Source organism: Aythya fuligula, chromosome Z, assembly GCF_009819795.1.
Source record: "Aythya fuligula isolate bAytFul2 chromosome Z, bAytFul2.pri, whole genome shotgun sequence".
Taxonomy (NCBI): Eukaryota; Metazoa; Chordata; class Aves; order Anseriformes; family Anatidae; genus Aythya; species Aythya fuligula.
In genome coordinates, this window is record NC_045593.1 from 14,213,021 (window position 1) to 14,236,516 (window position 23,496).

Below are 23,496 nucleotides of genomic sequence, written 5' to 3' on the forward strand. Positions count from 1 at the left end.
ATAATCTGCCACTTGCCAGTTTTATCTAACGTCTCCTAGTTCTTACACTTCCATCTCACACTACCCTGGATTTTACATCTCTCTGTCATATTCTCTCAGTTTTTGCTCTTCCAGCTGTGACATAACTTGTGAGATGAGTAGCTTTGATAGCATGGAGATGAGTTGCTGTAGGAAGCACTTCATAATTGTCTGATCTAGGACTAGACAGCCCACAAGTGATATCATGTTCTGCTGGCTATTCTTTCTTCAGAGTGCTTCACAAGTAGATTAGTGGACCTAACTGAACTCTGTTGAAGGTGAAAGAGCTGGCTTGGAAGAAAAGGTCTGTTACGTATCTTTGGCTCAGGTATAACTCATGTTGCAAGACCATCAAGGTGTTTCAATGGTGAAATTTGCAAAATCCTTTCCCTATTTTGTGACCTCTTTTCTTCTTGTGGCCATGAAGAAAAGAGGGAATTTATGGTAACATATTAAGCATAAAACACAAACACTTCCTCCTGGGCCTGTAAACTCTTATTGTCATTTCCAGGCAGCATGAAATCTTCTTCAGAGCAGATGAAGAAAGTTGAGATTGACCTTTCCATTCTGTGGACCAGAGCATACACCCTCAAAATCCTGCTTACATGTTTTGATTTTCTTTGCAGTATTGTATTGGAAACAGTACTCACAAAACTGTGTTGCTAAACATTCTCTTAAACTAACTTTTTCCAGGTGAAAAGTTTCAACATTACTGTAAGAGTAACTGTTGGATTTAAGCATACTACTTATCAAGTAAGAGAATTCAGACTCCCAAACTGTCTTTTTATATCATGTGCAGAAAATATATCTTTTCTCTTCCAAAGACCTAAGTTTTCTAAAGTAAAGTCTAACTGGAGGTGAAATCTGGATTTCAAGAGCTGGATTTTTAGTCTTCTTCTCCAGAACTCTCATACTTCTGTGATATAATGTTTCTCTTCAAGACATTCAAAGACAAATCTAACAATTCAGCAACTGGAGCTACCAAGTGTCTGTTTTTAAAAGTTCTACCATCACAGATTGAAATGAAACATGCAAATAAGCCTACGCATTCACTGAAATGTCTCAAATATTGGCTGACCACTCAAAACAGCAGTAACAGAGTAACAGTACTTAAGAGATGCTGCTTACCTGATTTGGAACATTTTCTTCTCAACAGGGACGTTTTTCAATGGCTTCTCCTTGGCATGGTCTGCCTCCATCTTGTGGTGTAGGATTATTACACTGGCGAGTTCGAGTGCTTTCACCATTGATGCAGGTGGACCAGGTACTCCAACAGCTCCAGCCTCCATCAGTGACAGCTGGTATTAAGACATCATACTAGGATTAGTCCAATATTTTTCTGTCTGCTGTGCAGTGACAGAAAGATCATTAATTAGAGATTTTTACCTAGCACTTCTGAGGGTTCACAAAGTGGTCCATGATTTAATTCTGATTTTTGCAGTTATGGTGACTCTGAAGATCATCACAGAATCACAGAATCACAGAATTTCTAGGTTGGAAGAGACCTCAAGATCATCGAGTCCAACCTCTGACCTAATGCTAGCAGTCCCCACTAAACCATATCCCTAAGCTCTACATCTAAACGTCTTTTGAAGACTTCCAGGGATGGTGACTCCACCACTTCCCTGGGCAGCCTGTTCCAATGCCTCACAACCCTTTCAGTAAAGAAGGTCTTCCTAACATCTAACCTAAAACTCCCCTGGCTCAACTTAAGCCCATTCCCCCTCGTCCTGTCACCAGGCACGTGGGAGAAGAAACCAACCCCCACCTCGCTACAGCCTCCCTTGAGGTACCTATAGAGAGTGATAAGGTCGCCCCTGAGCCTCCTCTTCTCCAGGCTGAACAAGCCCAGCTCCCTCAGCCACTCCTTGTAGGACTTGTTCTCCAGGCCCCTCACCAGCTTCGTTGCCCTTCTCTGCACCCGCTCAAGCGCCTCGATGTCCTTCTTGTAGCGAGGGGCCCAAAACTGAACACAGTACACGAGGTGCGGCCTCACCAGAGCTGAGTACAGGGGGACGATCACCTCCCTAGCCCTGCTGGTCACACTGTTCCTGATACAAGCCAGGCTGCTGTTGGCCTTCTTGGCCACCTGAGCACACTGCTGGCTCATATTCAGCCGACTATCCACCATCACTCCCAGGTCCTTCTCTGCCTGGCAGCTCTCCAACCATTCCTCTCCCAGCCTGTAGCTCTGCTTGGGGTTATTGCGCCCCAGGTGCAGGACCCGGCACTTGGCCTTGTTGAACTTCATGCAGTTGACCTCAGCCCATCGGTGCAGCCTATCCAGATCCTCCTGCAGAGCTTTCCTACCCTCAAGCAGATCGACACACGCACCTAACTTGGTGTCATCTGCAAACTTACTGAGGGTGCACTCAATGCCCTCGTCCAGATCATCGATGAAGATATTAAAGAGGACCGGCCCCTCTTTAATATCTTCATCATTCCACCCTCTAGCATATATCCCAGCTACGCAGATTTGGCTTTTGAAAATGCCCTTGTCAGTAGCACTGTTCAAGGGCCCAGATGTTTCAGCATTTTTGTCACCCTAGGAAACTGCATGAATATCAAGTTCTAAGGTATCTGTACTTCAAAGTCTCCACTACAGGTACTGAATTTACTGCACATTATTATTATTATTATTATTATTATTATTATTATTATTATTATTATTATTATTATTATTATTATATTTATTATATTTATTATATTTATTTATTTATTTATTCTTTCCCCATGTATACAACTGCATTTAGATCCGTCTTCCCCTTTGTGGACCAATCTAATATTAATCTAGCACAGTAAGTATGAAATGTGGTCATGTGTTAGCAACAACAGTGCTTTTGCAGGAAACTGAAGACAAAACAGCTTATGACATGTTGAGATTGCTTTTGTCTGACCTCAACTTACAGCCTTGGTCCTTACCATCATACCACCATCCTCCTACTTACTTAAATGTATTTGGATTGTCATTTCAAGATGCAATGATATATGTATTTGTATTGTAATTTCAAGATATAATGATATATAGGGACAAAGACTTCTATCTTAGAGTGCTTTTATCATCAAAAGAAACCAGTAACTTCTACTAAGATCCACACTCTATACCCATGAGATTTGACTGGAGTAGGAATAAGGGAGTGCTATGACATCCTTATGTCCTTGTGAAGGCTCATTTTCCCTGGATATTGTTCTAAAAACTATGCTTGTTTTAGTCCGCTTGGAGAATTTACTAACCTTCAACTCTTGTAGATTTGGGAATCTGACAAGCAATTCCCTTAAAGTAGCTTGAGCACATGCATGTACAAGCTCCATCTATCAGTACAAGGGTGCCTCCGTTTTTGCAGGGTTCACATTTGCACACACTATATTCAGTAATGTAGTCCTCAATTGCTCTTTCCAAATTTTGTTTCTTTAAATATGAATTTCTTATCTTAACTGGAACAAGTGTATGTATTGGAGAAGGCTGTGGAAGGAAAAAAAAAAAAAAAAAAAAGCACACCTTTAACAGACTTTTCTGTAGTTCTGAATACTTTTGATACCAATAAAGGAAACCATCCTTTAGTGCTGATATACACATCACTAGAATAAGCGTCTGAAGAAACTGTCAAAATGAAGAAAGTATCTGGTAGTTCATGAAACTTAGAGACTCACCTCCATTTTACAACAGAAGTTTTCAGATTCTAAGAGGCACAGATTCGAAGAGAACTTACCCGTTCCTGTATCACGACTGGTGCATCAACCAAGGACTTAGCCCACTGTATGTAATCTTCTACGTCAACCATTTTGGATCTTCGCAGTAACATTTCTTTTATTTTAACTGAAAAATCAACCTTCCCTCCATCAACTAAGGAAATAACATCATCAATGATAGCATCATCTTTATATTCTACTGCAGAAAGAAAGAAGATGAAGAATAAAGTTTAATGTCCATACTTCCTGATGAATGGTTGTCCTTCTAGCACAACCAGTCCACCTTTGTAAAATGATAATTGAGAGAGGAACCCTTCACCCACTAATCATGGTGGAATTCCATATTTCTTTGCTCATACCTATTTCGTAGGATGAAATCTATTTTGCAATTAAATTAGAAAACCCAATATCTGAAAGGAAAGAAAGGCATAGAGCAAAATGAGAGACATTATGGAGGTCATAACCAGATATTGGGTTTCCTAATTTAATTGCAAATGACCTGTCTGCATGTGTGTGTGTGTGTGTCTCCATTGGAAGCAATTGGAGATGAGGATTCAAGAGACAATTGCTGGGTAGACTAAGCATTTAAGGCCGATTACTGGAGTCACCCATAGTGTGTGTGGCATGTCTGTGTGCTGATATGCATCGTTGGTCTGCTGATCCCTACCAGTAATGTAAGTGGACGTGTGGGCCTTGGAGTATTGTATATCCAGGTGCCAAAAACAGGGTGAACAAAACAGATAGGGAACATTTACTGCATCATTTAAATGTCGAAGGTCAGCTGCTGGAGGTACCTATATAGTCTATATATATATATATTGAGGAGGGGCTGATAGACCTGAAGGTTGTGCTGCTGTGTATATGTACAAGTTCCATAAAGGGAAGTGCAGAGTCCTGCACCTGGGCAGGAACAACCCCATCCACCTATGTGTGCTGGGGGCCAACTGCCTGGAAAAAAGTTTTACAGAAAAGGTGCTGGGGATCCTGGCAGACACCAAGTTGAACATGAGCAAACAGTGTGCCCTTGTGGCAAACAAGACTAGTGGTATCCTGCACCACATAAGGAAGAGCTTTGCCAGCAGGTTGCAGGAAGTGAATTTTGCCCTCTCTTCAGGTGCCTTTAAGTTCACTTCCGGAGTAGTTTCCAATTCTGGGCTCAACGGTACAAGAGAGAGGTGGAACCACTGGAGTCCAATGAAATGCCACAGACATGAAGCATCTCTATTATGAGGAAAGACTGAGAGAGTTAGGACTGTTCAGTCTGGAGAAGAGAAGGCTCAGGGGGATCTCATCACGGTGTACTAGTATCTGAAGGGAGTCTGTAAAAAAAGTGGTACCAGGCTCTTCGCAGTGGTACCCAGTGACAGGGCAAGAGGCAAAGGACACAAACTGAAACACAGACGGTTCCTTGTGTGCATGTGGAAACACTTTTTTTTCCTGTGAGGGCGACTGAGCAAAGGATGCCCAGAGAGGTGGTGGAATGCCCAAAGAGTCATGGAGGTCTTCATATCCCATCTGGACATGGTCCTGGGTAACCTGCTCTAGTTGGCCCTGCTTGAGCAGGGGGTTTCACACCAGGTGACCTCCAGAGGTCCTTTACAACCTCAACCCTTCTGTGATTCTGTGATATTTCCATTGACTGACCTCTGTACTGATCCAATAGTGAGGGGAACAGGATGAAGCCATTGGTGCTGTTTGTGTTTGTATGAGTGCTGTGTTTCTATTTATATTGATTAGTTTGGCCATGCATATATCTATGGATGTGTTGTATATGTTGTACATGTGTGTACTGGGAACACATGCTCAGCCTAGCTTGGGAGTGTGGAATTATGGCAGCTTTACCTTTACTGGGGTACATGATCTGTCATTTCCCTAATAAATAGCAGCAACTATGTTGATTTTTGTAAGGAGAAAAAATTGTTATTTCCTTTCCTTAAGCAAAAGACATAATGTAAAATAAGGATATACTTACATTTATCCTGCATTTTGATCTTTCCGCATTTATCACCAGACATTTCAAGACTGCCCTTAATCTTGTCATATTCAACATTGACATCAAATTGATAGCCAAGACATTTCTTCACATCTTCTACACTGATATCTGGAAGCAGAAATAATTAGGTGATTATTAAAGGACAGAGTGACCAACAGCACAATGCTGCTCCATGGGAGGTTCAGACTGGACATTAGAAAAAAAATTATTTGCCATGGAGGTGTTCAAACACTGGAAGAGGCTTCCTAGCAAGGTGGTTGATGCCCCATGCCTGTCAGTTTTCAAGAGGCATTTGGATAATGCCCTTCATAATATGCTTTGACTTCTGTTTAGCCCTGAGGTAATGAGGCAGTTGGACTTGATTTTTGGTGGTCCCTTCCAACTAACTTTTCTGTTCAGTTCTGTTCTGTTCTGTTCTGTTCTGTTCTGTTCTGTTCAAGGAGTGTGATTATATTATTGGAGGATAAGTTTCAGTGCTACTGGTGCTGTTGGAAATGTTTATGCTTTCTTCCTCCTATTTGTATTCTGCTTTCTCCTCTTCCATGCAATGAATATGAGGATGACTGCATTTGAAGTGTCTGCACAATTTCTAGGAAGTACTTGAATTTATTCCTTATTTTATGCCATCACCAACTCTTAGAGTTCCAGATGAATACACCGACAAGCAAACCAGATTTAAGGTTTTGACAGATTTCCTAAGCACTGGGGACCTCTTGTGAATCATATAGCACCAATTACTGTGATATTTTGAAGAGGTTTGTTTAATATTTTGTTTTCTAAGTTGTAGACTCAGAAAGCAGATTTCAAATAAGTTACAGAGACTCTCATCTCTGTTGAACTTGGATAATTTGAAGTGCCACCGGTGTGCCACAAGCCGAACACATTGAATTGTGCTGTTCTTAGTAGTGTTATATATACACAAGTCTATCCTCATCCACCTCTTTATGACTGGAAACTTGGTGCCAATCTGCATCTTCTAGCTAGACCAACAAAACACATACCTAAGAGAGACATAGCATGATTATCCAGAACATACACAAGTTCATATTTTCCTCCCACAGCTCCAGAGGCTGCATAGTGAGTTCCATAATCTTCTAGGAATTTGAAATATTCCCCCTTATCGTATTCAGCAGGCAGAAAATTTAGATCGTCAAGGAAAGTATCTGTGAGACGGATATCACGACTCCGCATTTGGAATCTTCCCAGCTGAATCTTTCCTTTTACATGTAGAAAGGTTTGGTTCTGAATACAGGGAGAATAAAACAGATGAGAGAACCATTCTGGTATGAAATACAGCAGGAAAATATGTTTTATTTTACTTATAAAGAAACTGCAGCCCTTTTAAACATGGTATTCAGTCTAGCATTTTGGACACGAACTTGTTAAATTGAAACAAAACTTCTCCAATCTACACTGAGGAAGAGGCAAGAAATTTAGACTTCTTCATTTCTTGCATTTTTGCAGAAGTCTTCCTTTGTTAATTGCAGCAAGCCCTTTATGATCCATTTGATGACAAGTTCTTCTCTTTAGGTACAATATCTAAAGATTCTGACTTTTATAACAGAAAAATAATTCCACATGGCTTGCCAGATAACAGAAGCTAGTTCCTGCATGCCTATTGAGGTCAGATGGAGTTTAGTCTTTGTTTATAGTTAAAGCAGAACTACACTCTCTCTTATTGTGGATCACTTCTCTGTTATTCTCAGACTGTCAGCATGAAAGGCTCCAATAAAAAAAAAAATAAATCCACCCTTGCATCTTAAAATGAAAATTTATCAAGAAAAAAATCCTTTCAAGGCATGTGAGCCATATATACATTTTAATTGTAGTATTTACTAACCAATATACTCATACATTACACTCTATATTTTTATATCATAGTCTAAACTAGGACCTAGCAGCTGCCTGTACCACATGACATCTTGTGAAATAGTTGCAGTTAAGACTCTAAGTAAACACATGCCTTCCAAACCCCATTATTTTCTGTAGTACTTCTGTGACCTCCTTAACAGCAGTGCCTAGTAGGAGGTATATAAAAGGAATTTAACAGCTGACCATTTAAAAGATGTTAAAATGCTGACTCAAAGGCTTTTAGAAGTGACAAAATTCTTCAGGCATCTACATTTCCATGAAGAAAGTTTTGTAGGTACAAATATTTCTGCCATTCAGCAAAAATCCCTTACTTTCTTGTTGTCCCTGGGCTCTTCCTGCTTTTATGCTAACACTGTTTAAATTTTACTATTTATAAAATGATTACATTAAATACTCAAACGTGATTAAACTTACCCTTTCTGTGAATCTAGTCAACATAGATCCTAAATTTGTACTCTTGCTATAGTAAAACTTTAAGTTTCCTCCTGCAGTTTTGTTACTTCCTGAAGTAGGTGTGTATTTCAGAGACAGGCCAATGTTGAAGCTTTTTTGTTTGTCCATATACACCTCTCGTATCATTTTTAGATGATCACGATAGAACTCAGATGTGAAGGTTTTGCCCGCTTTTGTCTTAGAAAAGAAGATGAAAAGCTTATATGAGAAGCCAGAACAGATAGTAACAGGAAAATCTGTGTAGCACTTTGAATTTGCACATTTTACTTATCAAGAACAACAAAAAAAACAACAAAAAATTATAAAAAAACAAGCACTTATGTGAATAGAGCAGAGAACCATTAGGGCTGTGAAGCAGCTACCTGTCTACTTCATATGGTATCCAAACTGACTTTGAACTTAAAGAGTAATTAAAAGAGAAGATATTTTATCTGAATAGCAAAATAATTCCACAGAATGTATTAGTAAAGGCTTCATGACATTCAGGAATAGAAAAATATGTTCTGACAGAAAAAAAAAAACAACTTTTTTTTTTTTTCTTCTCCTTGAAAATTTTCAATTTTCCTTGGAAATACACATTTAAATCTCTAAATAATTTGACTCTGCTAGAGAATGGGATTCAGTAAAAAAGAGTAATTTGATTTATCTTGATTCTCTCAGAACCTCATGGGAGTTTTTATGCAGTTTCCTTGTATATTCAGCCACTCCTGAGACCCAGGCTCCCAAGACTGTCCGTATCTTTTTATCTCCATTTGTGGTCAGAAACTGCTATGGAAAAAAAGCCCTCATTAAGTGGAGAGATGATGCTGTCCAAGAACAGATGTGATGTAAGTAACAAGTCTCATCTTTAGAAGAAAACAGGAACACAATGCCTTAATGGCAGTGTATATTTATTTTTTATTTTTTTTTCCCCACAAATTAAATATATATATATATATACACTAACACATAACAGAATTGCATTGAAAGTTTTTTGTTTGTTTGTTTGTTTGTTTTGTTTTGTTTTGTTTTAACAACAGGAGAGAGAAACTTGTCACTGATTAAGATACTTAGAGAGCACCAGAGTATCAAAATGTTCTGCCTTCCTTTTTATCACAGTCTTTTGTGTGTCCTTGAAAAAGTTTTGATTGCTGCTTTATCCAGTAAAATTAGGTATAGTATTCAGTTTTTTACATCTCCTATGCATATCATCCAACCATATGGTAAACATTCCAGAGACACTTTCATTTACTATACACAGGAGCAACAATAAACGTGTGGTAAATTATCTGCAACAACTGAGTTTAATTGCTAAGGCATATGATAACATAACCAGTTTCCCTCCGGACTTTGCTGGCAGTATGAGGCTTAAAAGCTGCTGCTAACTTATTTAAAGAGGTTTCAGGCCTTCTGAGAGGAAGTCAAGATTCAGCATTCATTTTAAACATTCTAACTTGCATAGAAGAACTTAGACTTACATCATAATTGAGAACACCAACATTCCATGGCTTGCGGTAATATGTCCGTGTGTTCCCATCACGAACCCTTTCACAAAGACCATTGAAAAACTCATTGTCAAATGGGCTGGCCATTGGCTGCATCCCTAAAACATTGATTCTGCAATAGAAATACAGGACAGGTTATGCTTCAAAAAAGAAGGTGTCAGCACATGTAGTTTGGAAGCAATGGTGTTATGAAAGGAAAAGCCTAATTTTTGTAAGAGATGAATAGGGGCAAGGTACCTGCTCCACCATGGCAGTTTGTCTCATCCTTTGTTTTCTTAATTTCTCATTCATGTAATGGATAAAATACTACATATGTGTAAAGCACTTTATTTTAAAGGTCATATATTAGAAAGAAACAGACAAATAAAAGATAGATAATGCAGTAAGAACCTTAGGAATGGAAGGAGAGAATAAACATTTCTTCTTGAACAACATGTTTGTGAGGAATCATTAAATTATAGTATAGATTATAGTATATATACATATATATATAGATTTTTTTTTTTTTTTTTTTTTTTTTTTCCCTGCATAACTCATTATTATTTTGTTTGCTGTTAGGAACTTTGGTATCAAGAATGCACAAGATTCATGTAGAAGGAATATACAACTGCTCCTAGCTTTGTCTCCTCTCCCAGGGAGTGACTTAGAGGAGTAACAGAACTCCCTGGAGAGCAAATCTGAACCACTGCAAACCCTGAAACCACATTGACTATGTAGTTCTACACATCTATCTACCAGTGTACAAGAATTGCTTCTGAAAACAGCTGCTCATTTGGGGATTCTATGTTGTTTATTGGCTTTCTAACTCCTTCATAGATTCGAATCTTTCCAGGAAGCACAGTGTTTATGTCTGATACATGTACCTAACTAACTGCAGAAAATGGTTATCAGTGCATCTAAATTGGCAGCATTGGGTACCGCAGATGTGCATCTATGCATTTCTCATGGAAGACATCAGCAATGGTTTTTAAAAGAAATAATAAAGTAGCTTCTTCTTCTTCTAAAATAATAATAATAATAATAATAAAGGCCCATCTGTCTTAGTTCCCCATACTACGAAGGCAGAGATTTTGCTCTTGTGCAGTCATGCTGTTGCAAGATGAAACGCAGGATGCACCCTTTTCATTTAAACACAAGGTGGTGCTGTAGTATACTTTTATTTTCCTCTTCTGTTCCTGTTTGGATAGCTGTCTTTTGACTCAATTTGTCACACAGTATGTCACACCTTCTTTCTGTTTGAAATTAAATATATACAGTATGGTCTGAGAAAAGAAAGATAAATTTTCGACTTAGATTAATGAGGGAAACTATAAATGAATCAAGATCTGGGGAAGTGAAGAACAATAATGAAAAAAACCCACCCTATAGGCAGAGTGTTGTTGCAGTAAGGCAGCCTGTAGTATAAAATAATCAAGGGAACTTTTCTCCCTTTTAGATTCTCATGTTAGTAAAGTAATGGGGAATGACTGATTCCTTATTAATTATCACTTGAAAAGATATGTGTATATATATATATAAAAGATATATATATATATATAAATATAAAATATACCTATATATTTTATGCTTAAATCATGTGTTTTAAAAATACTAATGTAATATCTATGTATGAGTCTGCATATTAACATAATGATTGATCAACTTAGTATTCACTGTCTGGATAAATATTTATCCTCCCCAAGTACACAATATCAAAAGTAGTCAGGTGTTTTTCTGAAAGCTATGTTGCATTTCCGAATACAAATGAAACCATGATTCCTCTTTTGGGAATGCCAGTGTCCCAGCATTTTCAGTTGGCTTTGGAGACAATCCTAGACTCTTCACAATGTCAAATACATTTATTTTTTTTCTTTTTCCTTTCATTACATACCCTTGCCCTGCAGTCCTGCCAACTTCAGACACATCAATATCATGGTTACGGCATGGTGATCGTGGTTCAGATTCACAGTTATCTTCATCAGAAAAATCTCCACAGTCATTATCCACATTACACACAAGCCGTCGCTTTATGCATCGACCTAATTAAAAAAAAAAAAAAGTTATTGAATGAATCCAATTCTTTCCAAGATGGACATTAAGTGACACCCCTACCTATTCTTCATTGAGGTTTTTCTTTTTGTATAGTTTCACCAGTTTCACAAAGAATTTTCTCTCTTCCTCCTTAGAATGAAAAAAAAAAACACTAAAAAACAAATAAACAGAAAACCCCACCATACTATTCAATCCGCTTATTAATTTACTGAGATGGAGAACTGCTGTCATTTGCAGAAAGTTATCATTTCTTGTGGTTATTTCTATATTAATTTTTCATTATTCGATTTTTTTAATGTATTAGGAGAATACAGGAAGACATTACTCCAATATCAGCAAAGAATTATTTCTTAATTATTTAAATTGTTACTATTTGGAGAACATGAATTATAATGATTGATATTCTAATGCAACAGTGAAAAACTAATTCTGCTGATGTCAGATATCACAGTTTATACACAGATTGATTTTTTTTTTCTTATAGAATTTAAAGATTTGAATAAATTTAGCCCTAAGATAATAATAGTAATAAAACCGTTTGTTAATATGAACTATTTCACCTGTAAATGTCACACAATGGCTTTGAACTAATAATTAAATACATGCTTTTTAATTTTTCTTTCTCTACTTGGACTTCACAGAAAGATACAATACTGACAATAGCTTGGAACTCAAAATTCACCTAGCATCTTTCCTTTCCTGTTTTGATTAGTTTTAATTAACTTATTCTGTTTTCATTTGTGACGAACCTTGAATTCATCTAATTCATATGCCATGACTGTATTACTTTATAAATTAAGATCTTTGAATCTAGAGACTTGTTGGTCCCCAGTACCATACCATGTTAGTCATTATGCCTCCCTATCCATTTTGCTAGAATTCCTTCAGTCCTAGCTTTGTCCCAGTGATTTTTCATAAAACAGGATTCTATACCAGATGGAACGGGAATACTAGAAGAAAGAACAGTCTGTGGATAGCTTTTAAACATGGAGTGAAAAAAAAGGGAAAATAATTTAGATCTGAGGCATATTATTTTGACAGATGGAAGGAATGTACCCCTTTCTCAAGCATTCTTTATCTTTTTGCTTTTGATCTTATGGCTTTGCAACCCACTTATCTACACATTCAGGACTGTCTTTAATCCTTAGCAATAATGTTCTGCTTCAGAAAATCATCCCCAAATAGAAAAGCATTGAAGCATATACCCTGTTTTGTGTATGCATTTTGACTTCAGTGCAAACTGATTGAACTTCTTCATAGAACTGCGTGAGATGTGATTTGCTGAACTATTGCACAACTCATGATGGTATGGAAACAAAACCTACCAGAATTGCATTGAAAGTCAGCACCACAGTCTGGTTCTATTTCTTCAGGACAGACTTGGTCACTTTCACAGTTCTGTGTATCTCCTAAAGTCTCCACACACGATTTTCCACCAAACTGGCCAAATCTTTCAATACTTCTAGAACGAAACTTAAAATATAAATAGCAGTTTTAATATTGCTTCAAGACAAAAGAGAAGACATACCAGAACTGCAGAATTTCCACTGAACTTAGAACTTCTCAAAATGAGGCATCTTTGGTGAAATTATTGGTTGAAAAATCATAGACACAGCTTATGTTGTAAATTTGTAGGAACATTGAATCAGTATCTTAGCAAATATATTTTTCACTCCCCCCCCAAAAAAAAAATAAAAAAAAATATCATACACATTTTATATGCTTTCAAGTCTTTCATTTTTTGGTAATCTTATAAGAACTCCCCTAAGAAAACAAAAATCTTAGTTTTTGCTAAAAAGATTGCTTCTTATTTTAAAAGGGAAAATCTATTAAAAAGTAATGCTCTTTACAGAAACAGAAACATTTACGTGGCCATAAAAGATTTTTTCTGTCAACAAAATTTTTTCAATTACAGCTCTTGAATGGTTTTGTACATCTGGATGTAGTCTTACTTACTGTTATGGCTTCAGGTCTGAAATGATTATGGGTTTAATCAAATCACAAACATTCAATATGAAAAGTTGCAATATGATATTTTCCCACAACCAAAAGGCAGACAGATAACTTTTTTTTTTTTTTTTTTTTTTTTTTCTTTTTTCCTTGTTACAAAGACTTCCAACTACAGCTTACCCTTTGGTTGGTGCATGGGTCACAGGGCCCCCACTCACTCCAGCTGGTCAGTTTACAGTCTATTGGGTATGGAGCATTCAGTTCTCTTGTCTCCCTGTGGAAAGCTTTTTCTGAAGAGCTGTCAAACAAAACATTCCAGGACAGTACACTAAAATAACATTTGAATTTGCATTTAAACCATATACCGATATTTTGGAAGCACTTTCAAGTTGTTTTCTCCTTTACTTTTATAGCAGTTCTTGGTACACAAAATGTATAGACCACTGCTTAACCTTAAGCTCTTTGCTGATTTAAAATTATGCTTTAAAAAATATCATTTACTCAGCCTGCTTTTTTCCCCCTTTTTTAGATCATTATACATACTCATACTTCTTGTGGGTTGTGCTATTGAAGAGAATCATACAATAATACACAGAGAATATCTGCAGTTCCCCTATTCAAAGAGTGAATATACTCTGCATACTTAAAGCTAAATACAAAGACACAGCAGTACATCTCAAATTGTTATAGTACTTCATAAGTACAAAAAGGAGGACTAAGGAGAATCTCCATCCTTTACTGGTTGAGGGGGGAAACTTAGTTACAAGAGATAAGGAAAAGGCTGAGGTGCTTAATGCCTTCTTTGCCTCAGTCTTTAGTGGCAAGAGCAGTTGTTCTCTGGATACCCAGCACCCTGAGCTGGTGGAAGGGGATGCACCAGGAAATGGTTGGCGACCTGCTACAGCGCTTGGATGTATGCAAGTTGATGGGGCTGGATGGGATCCACCCGAGGGTACTGAGAGAACTTGTGGAGGAGCTGGCCAAGCTGCTTACCATCATTTATCAGAAGTCTTGGCTATCAGGGGAGGTCCCAGTTGACTGGTGGCTAGCAAACATGACGCCCATCTACAAGAAGGGCGGAGGTTAGACCCAGGGAACTATAGGCCTGTCAGTTTGACCTCAGTGCCAGGGAAGCTCATGGAGCAGATTATCTTGAGGGTCATCACATGGCACTTGCAGGGCAACCAGGCGATCAGGCCCAGTCAACATGGGTTTATGAAAGGCAGGTCCTGCTTGACGAACCTGATCTCCTTCTATGACAAAGTGACGTGCTTAGAGGATGAGGGAAAGGTTGTGGATGTGGTCTATCTTAACTTCAGTAAGGCCTTTGTCACCATTCCCCACAACATTCTCCTCAAGAAATTGGCTGCTCATGGCTTGGACTGGTGTATGCTTCGTTGGGTTAAAAACTGTCTGGATAGCCAGGCCCAAAGAGTTGTGGTGAATGGAGTCAAATCCAGCTGGAGGCCGGTCACTAGTGGCATTCCCCAGGGCTCAGTACTGGAGCCAGTCCTCTTTAATATCTTTATTGATGATCTGGATGAGGGGATCGAGTGCACCCTCTGTAAGTTTGCAGGCGACACCAAGTTAGGTGCGTGTGTTGATCTGCTCGAGGGTAGGAAAGCTCTGCAGGAGGATCTGGATAGGCTGGACCAATGGGCTGAGATCAACTGTATGAAGTTCAACAAGGCCAAGTGCTGGGTCCTGCACCTGGGGCAGAACAACCCCAAGCAGCGCTACAGGCTGGGAGATGAGTAGTTGGAAAGCTGCCAGGCGGAGAAGGACCTGGGAATATTGGTGGATAGTTGGCTGAATATGAGCCAGCAGTGTGCTCAGGTGGCCAAGAAGGCCAACAGCAGCCTGGCTTGTATAAGAAGCAGTGCAGCCAGCAGGGCTAGGAAAGTGATTGTCCCCCCTGTACTTGGCTTTGGTGAGGCTGCACCTCAAGTAGTGTGTTCAGTTTTGAGCCCCTCACTACAAGAAGGACATGGAGGTGCTTGAACGAGTCCAGAGAAGAGCAACGAAGCTGGTGAGGGGTGTGGAGAACAAGTCTTATAAGGAGTGGCTGAGGGAGCTGGGCTTGTTCAGCCTGGAGAAAAGGAAGCTCAGGGGCGCACTCTACAGGTAGCTTAAAGGAGGCTGTAGCGAGGTGGGGGTTGGTCTATTCTCCCATGTACCTGGTGACAGGAGGAGGGGGAATGGGCTGAAGTTGCACCAGGGGAGGTTTAGGTTGGATTTTAGGAAAAACTTCTTTACATTTGGCATTGGAATGGGCTGCCCAGGGAAGTGGTTGAGTCACCATCCCTGGAGGTCTTTAAAAGACGTTTAGATGTAGAGCTTAGTGATGCAGTTTAGTGGAGGACTTATTAGTGTTAGGTCAGAGGCTGGACTGGGTAATCTTGGAGGTCTCTTCCAACCTAGATGATTCTGTAATTCTGTGAAATTGGTATAGTACTTCAATATATATTTCTAATTTCTCAACTTATTAACTGTGTGGGGTTGCCCTAAGCATAAATAAATGTTTAAATATTTTCCTGAGTTAAAAGAAGGCTCATAAATAAAAGTATTACTTGTTAACTGTCTAACTTACATAGTTGGATAAAGCAGACAAATGTTTAGTTGTCTAAGTATTCTTCAGCTTGCTGAGTTGAATACTTTGCCAGTTAAATTTCAGCCAAAGGCTTTCATTTTCTGGAGTGACTCTTCATTTTAGTGCCCAGTTTTAAATACTAAAACATTTCTGGATTTCAGTAAGTGAAGGGCCATCACTTGATAGAAACTGAGTTTCTTGAAAGTGCCTACAGCTAGACATTAAAAAACTGATGCCCTGTAGAATGACCCTTCTGTTCTGAAAAACAAATCCAGTAGTTTACTGCTGACCTTAACCTCACAGGTAGTAGTGCTGAAAGCAAAAGAATGATGGGGTATAGATACCTAACTTTTACTCTTTATCATTTACACCAGTTTTGACATTTAAATGCTGAGTATTCATCCACTGCAAGGCAATTCTATCTCTGCACCTCTCCACATCAATGCTGCTCCCTCTGTTCTACAGTGGGCCCCCTTTTTTTTGCAGGTCCCAGCTGGTTGGCAGATCTGCAGCTCCTGCAGTGTGATGTATGAGCTTTCGTTGCAGGTAGTGCATTGCCCTCCACTCTTTGACCTCCCTCCCTTATACAAATACATGAAGAAACCAAACAAATGTAACCTGATTCCACAAAATTGAGAAATCTGTTGTTTGGACAAGGAAGATACATCAGTCAGTTCAGCTTTGGAGTGCTATATATTGTATGTTCAGGTTACATACATAATAAACTGTTAGTGAGACACTAAGTAGACCTATGTTTTGTTCCAGTCATTGAATCTTAAGTAGCTTGGTTGCCACTGGGTAGTTGTGCAACTCTTCATACGTACACTCAGCTCACCCATATTAGCTCTGATGCCTCAAACTTTCCACTGTCACACACACCAGCAGTAAACAGGCGCTGCAGCTGCTGCTGGTAGTATTCATAACACACACTCCCACTGTCCTGCCTGTGGATCCTAAACAACTTTTCCCAGAAGCCTCTTAACCTTAACCCAAGGCCTGCAATATATGGACCCCAGACAGAGGATGTTGCTTTTAACAGGTGAGACTCTAAAAAAAGGAGACAGCAAAAAGCATCCATATGCCCAATATCTCTGGGTAGTAGCAATGAGATAAGCAGAGAGTTAAAAATCCTTTCCATGCAATGGAAATGCAACGGACCTCTCAAAATCTGGTAGGGAAGTGTGAAGCTATTTTGTGTACCAAGCACCAGGAATTGGTGTAGCTAGCACAGAATGTGCATCCAACCTTGTGAAAAGTCAATTTTATATGTAATTCCCTTTCACTAACTTTGTGCTGGACTCTAAATCAAAATCAATAACATCTAAACTAATTATCTGTTGTTGGCATCTGAAAGGGTTGAGAGCTTGGGAAATGACATTGAGTACTTGCTTTGTTCTTGCTACTTTTTCTTGGAGCATACTCTAATGGCCACTACCAGAAACAGACTTTTTTTTTTTTTTTTTTTTTTTTTCCCTGTCTCTACTCTGATTCAGCAATTAGATTAGATCAATCACTGTACTCTTAATCTGAACCTTTTATTTTACTTTTATGTTGTTAATTAGTGGTTGAACTTTATTTTTCCAGTGCTGTTGGGGTTTACAGATCCCTAAGCTTTTTGGAAGGTGCATGTACTTCAAAGATTGACTAAGTATGCATGCTTACATATTTGAGACAAACATTTCAGTCTAGGTAACCTATTTGAAATAATTCCACCTTAAGCTGCACTGCAGTCACACTTACTTTGTGCGACATTAAGAATGGATTTATAACTCAAATTAGGAAGGAAAGAAAAGGAAAAAAAAATATATATGTATATCTCATCTCACAGAAAATTCTATAGAAGGGGTAAATTCCTAGAAGGTAGAAGTTGGATGCAACATGCACAAGTTGCCTCAGGATAAGTGCTGTCTGAATACAAAAAATCTTTACCAAGAGAACAATTAAATATTAGAATAGATTCTCCAGGAAAAAGGTAGAATGTCTCTCACTGACAATATTAAAGAATGCTTGTCAGGTGCCCTAGATAACCCAAACCAAGGCCCTGCTTTCAAGTGAATGTTTGTACCAGCTCTTCAGAGGTCCCTTCTATGCTAGACTTTTCCATAACTCTACAGTTCTATGAATTTCTGAGAAGTCATAAGATATTTTAAGTTTGATATAGCCCAGCTGCCATCCAACACCTTCAAAACCAATTTCATTGCCTGCAATTAGCTCATCTTTACAAATATTTCAGCTATACTAAAATTTACTGTAACTTCCTAAGTAGAAAATTGTACAGCAGGTTTTCAAAGCATTGTCTTTTACATATTTTTCAAAACTCTGCATGACATCATCAGAGGAAAGAAACAGAAAATCAGTGTTCTAGCAAGTGGATAAGAATCATCTTATTCTTCCCTATATCTATGAGTATGGCATTTATATGTACTTACTGATGTGAGACTATAAATCTCAAAGAGTAACACCACCTACACTAGTATTTTGGGGAAAAGGTTGACAAGTTTTTCTTAAAAATAGAAGTTGGAGCCCACAGACACTAAACCTTAAATATACATTGGGACACCTAGTAGGATTTCTACAAGTACTTGGATATCTTACTCCTAACAATAACCAAGCATTAAGGTATTATGGAATTTTATGTTGAAATGCATTTCTGAACATTTATGATATTAAAAATGCAGCCAAAACCCTTTGCAGAAGTTAAGAATGGTCTATGAAGAGCAATGTCTATGAGTAGAACCTAAAGAAGGGACCAGACTCAAGCTGTGAGAATCCTTAGATTCTACATTAAAGTTTCTTATAAAACATTATTTTGAGTCTGCAGTAAAAAATAATAATAGTAATAATAACAACAACAAAACAGGCAGGAAATGCCAAGTTGAACTTTTCAGTGCAAACTGAAGTTTTGCCTTCAACTGTCTTTCCACAAACTGGAGGCGATGGTGGTCTTTGAGCTTTCAGCCAGCGCAGGTGTTTAAACAAGCTCAACCTAGCAACTTATGCAAGAATATTCATTCTGAGTGAGTACGTATGAGTGAGTACGTGAGTACTTATGCACATTGGTCCCTTCCAGATTTGGACACAAGTTTCACAGGATTTGTTGCAAGTCCAGCTTTGAGGTTTTGGATCTAATCGACATTACAGCAGGAAAAAAAAAAAAATCAGAAAAAAAAGCATTGTGAGTGAACGTCATGAACTCTGAAATGGAGCCCTATTTATATTGATCTGGAAATTCAAATGGACACCCATGGAAAAAGCATTTTATTGAGCAACATTGTTTAGAAAGACAGAGATGAGGAAAACTGAGTTTTTCCACTTCCATATTTTATTCTCAAAAAATGATGGAAGTGGATAAGTCTTATGAGGAACAGTTGAAGGAGCTGGGGTTGTTTAGCTTAGGGAAAAAAAGGGTCAGGAGACCTTACTATACTTTGCAATTACCTTAAAGGAGGTTGTAGTGAGGCAGGAATAGGGTTCTTCTCCCAATCACCAAGTGATAAGATGAGGGGAAATGGCCTCAAGTTGCACCAGGGGAGGTTTAGGTTGTATATTAAGAGAAATTTCTTTACTGAAAGAATTGTATTGCATTGGAATAGGCTGCCCAGGGAAGTGGTTGAGTCACCATCCCTGGAGGCTTTCAAGAAACATGTAGATTCAAAACTTAGCAGTAAGATTAGAGGTGGACTTGTCAGTACAAGGTTAAAGGTTGGACTCGATGATCTTAAGAGTTCTTTTCCAACCTGAATGATTCTACAATTAAACCCAGGGAGAAAGTGTTACAGAAAAGTCATGCTGAAACAGGAGATGTTGAGGCACGCAATTTAAATATCAAAGAAAAGAAAGCATTTCAGTTTCTAAGAGTGTCACTGAAGGTGGTAAATCAGAGCAAGAATTTTAGAGACAAGTACGGAAACCAAAATACTTTCTGTGCTATCCATCACTGGGAAGGTTTGAGGAATGGAAGAATGATCTTTTGAAAGAAAAAGGCGTTTCACAATCAGTACACAAAAATTGCTTTCACCTGTCTTAGATTGCAAACTACTTTATTGGCAGCTTCAAGCCAACCAGCCTTGGTGATTTGTTATTGATCCATACATCAAAATACAGAGCTATTCAGTCCATCATTTAAAAAACTGATGACTTGAGAAAGAGGGTTGGTCTGATAGATAAAACAGACCAACAAAGAAGTCATCACTTCCCTGTAATTGAAGGCATGATAGCATTACATGACAATGAACTTAAACTGTTCCCCAGGGACATAGTCACAGCACCAAACCTGTCAGAGTTTAAGAAGCATTTGGACTGTGCTCTTAGTCAAATGGTCTGAGTTTTTGGGTAGACCTGCGTGGTGCTAGGAGCTGGACTTGATGATCCTTGGGATGTTCTATGATACAACAACTGCAGCTGCTAGTGCCATTGGCTACGAGGGTCTGGCCCACGTTGCCTGCTTCAGAAGTCTTATATTCTAGCTGGATTATTGATAAATGAATATATCAAAGCTATGTTCTAGTTAGATCTGGATGCCCAATTAACCATTACCAAAAACAAGGAAAGGGAGAAACATAAAGACTTATGGTTTTGAAGGCTCTTTTTTCAAAGTCAGTTTGGCTATTTCAAACATCAATAGCAGTATCCAGCCTCAGGCCTAGACACTCATGCAAGAAGCAACTTTTTTTTTTTTTTTTTTTTTTTTTTAATACAGCATTCATGCCATCACAAAACACTTCACATACCACAATATAAGTCTTAATGCAGGCAGACCCTGATTCATTCGTAATGTGCATTTGGCTATTAAGACTTACATTCTTATACCACTTAGTACTGTCTATTCTCATAAGTGAGATATAGACCAGTCAGAGCTGTTTCTGGTTGTGTAGTTATTCAGTTTTCAAATGATGTTTTAATAGAGACTGAGCCTGTAGTCCTCCTCCTTCTAGCGATGCATATACTGAAAACCGAAGGCTATCCAAATTAGAGATATACAGTCTAGGAGACTTGAGATACTAATATAAGTACTACCAGTATAAAATTGTGCATCTTCAGAAATATAATGATTGAGATTCTATTATATTTTCACACTCAGCATGTAACGGAAAAAAGCTGCTTGAGCTCCACCCTTGCTATAAGAATATAAGAGTAAGAATACAGCTTCAACAGCTATCAGTGTAATTGATGGCAAAATAAGTGAAGTGAATAAACCATTTTGATTTACTTCTTGAAGAAAAAACAACAACAACAACAAAACAACAACTTCAAGGAAAGAAGTTCCTGTGTTCACCAAATATATAAGCAAGCTGCCAGTAGAAATGTTCACATTGGTGGCTTATGCTATGTTGGAGAAAAAGAATAGCACAGGCAACTATAGAAAACTGAGGACTCTTACCTTCTGCTTTCTCCCGAAAGTGAGGCAGACACCTCTAAACTGCATAATATGAATATTAGCTGCAGGATAACATGCATGCTTCTCATTTTGTGTCTGAGCAGGAAAGAAATCCTGAAACTGAATTTGCAAATTCTTTATTTGTTCTGTTTGTTATTTATTACCAAGAGGAGAAAAAAAAAAAGGCAGCACTTACTGAAAAATGCCAGTTGCTAGCCAAAACTGACTTACGGTAAGTGCCCTAAAGTCCACTTTTCAGAAAGTTTGGCTTTTTCCTCTACTTTATACTATTTCCCAATCTCCATAGTTTCACAATGAAAGAGCATTTACTAGTATTTTTTAAATATAGGGAAGATGCTTTCTATTCAATTAAAATAAATTAACTGCTTAGTAACAGCAATCATAGTGACTTACATAAGGAACAAGTAGTTCCTAAAGCAGAGCTGTTTACAAGGGTGAATTCAGTTTCTAACATGTTTGGAATCCTCTTTTGTTGCATTTGAGGAAAAAAAAGTCCTAGCATTCCTCCTCTCCCCCCCCCCCAAATGCCAATATAAAAGAGCAACACAATTTATTTTTTTTTTTGATGTTTTGAAGTAGGCTTCTAGTTTTCACTCTGTCACTCAAACCTCAAACATGAGCTACTCTTTAGAAAGTAATTCTTATTCAACAGTTTTTTATAATTCAGATTTAAGGCACTGTGTTAAGGCACTGTGTGGTGGACACAGTCACAAAATAGAAGTAACTCATACATAACCTATTTTTTGTTTTTTAGCAGTTAAGCATTACTTAAGCATTTGGACTCAAACTTTAAATAATCTAGTACAAGGATATTCTGCAATATCATGAATAATAAAAAAAAAAACAAAAAACCTTTTCCTCCCTGTTCCCATTTTATTTTATTATTATTTTTAAGGTTGAATATGACTGGCTTTTTTTTTTTTTTTTTTTTTTTTTTAAACCCATGCTTGCTTTGGGATAATTTCTTCTCTAGGAAGAAATTTTATGCAGCATTGATCTAGCTTGATGAGTACAGTTACATTAGTTTGTTGAACATGAAAGCAGACACTTGTTCTGTTTCATCATACCTGCTTCAGTTGATGTTAAATATACCACCAAGTTCATGGTTCTTTAAAACAGAAACTAAATCAAAGTAAATGGCCATTCAAACTTAACTAGCAGACCAGCAATCATCTTTGACCAGAGTGGAATAGGTTCTTCTAACTCAATGATTATCCCGACAGCTATTGTCATGCTCCAGCTAGAACTGTTAAAGTTAACTTGAACAGCAAATAGTCATTTAGATGCTTAGTTCAAACTACTCTGGTAAATATATCCTTTCTTTTAAGCAAGGAAGCAGAGAACTTTTGTTTTAGATTAGATGGTATCTTTGAATACTAAATTATATGTTGCTATGCAGGAAAAAAAAAAGATTCATATGACCTATATTTCAAGCTGGATACTAACTCCCTTCCAAAGGAGTTGTTTTTAAGCCTTTAATAATCCCAATCAACTGGTATTGGCAGAAGCAAGTAAGCACCTATTCTATCTCAGCCTGCCTGACTTTTTTTGCTAAATGTTACAGATCTACCTCCAGTACTAAAAGTGAATCTAAGACAGTAGCTTTCTGACAGATTTGTTCCTGTTAGCCATCTGCATTAATTGTACAGTGAGCTAGATCTTCTAGATCTTTTCTCCCTTCCTATGTAGTTTTCCCTGCAGGAGTTTAGGCCACTTGCAAAGTAGTTGAAGTAGACAAATTAAATTACACTACATTCAGAAGCTTAATTCATTCACATACGCAACTTCCATGGTCCTAGAGAATCAAGCAAAAAAGCATCTTTATTAGCAGAAACAATTTAGTTGAAAATTTTGTGTTTTCTGTGTTGAGCAGGCCTGAAGCTATAGAAAGACCTAAGACTCTGCTGTCAGACAGCCAGTGTAAGAACTGAACAGGAGACAAACAGTTCTTAGCAGGCTCTGAAATCCTAGAATCAACTGAGGCACAAGACTGAGTTCTAAGGACAGAATTAACAAC

General features: G+C 38.0%; 1 protein-coding gene across 1 annotated transcript; it reads right to left on the reverse strand.

The window, feature by feature from the left end:
- Positions 1 to 1,167: 1,167 nt before the first annotated feature.
- On the reverse strand, positions 1,168 to 23,270 carry C9 (complement C9). The gene is made up of 11 exons (XM_032205577.1): positions 23,260 to 23,270; positions 13,672 to 13,789; positions 12,867 to 13,014; positions 11,381 to 11,528; positions 9,484 to 9,622; positions 7,988 to 8,203; positions 6,703 to 6,943; positions 5,681 to 5,809; positions 3,729 to 3,907; positions 3,253 to 3,481; positions 1,168 to 1,316 (listed from the first exon to the last, which is right to left on the reverse strand). Exons 1-11 carry the CDS (start codon positions 23,268 to 23,270, stop codon positions 1,168 to 1,170), a joined length of 1,707 nt encoding a protein of 568 aa, XP_032061468.1.
- Positions 23,271 to 23,496: the final 226 nt, after the last annotated feature.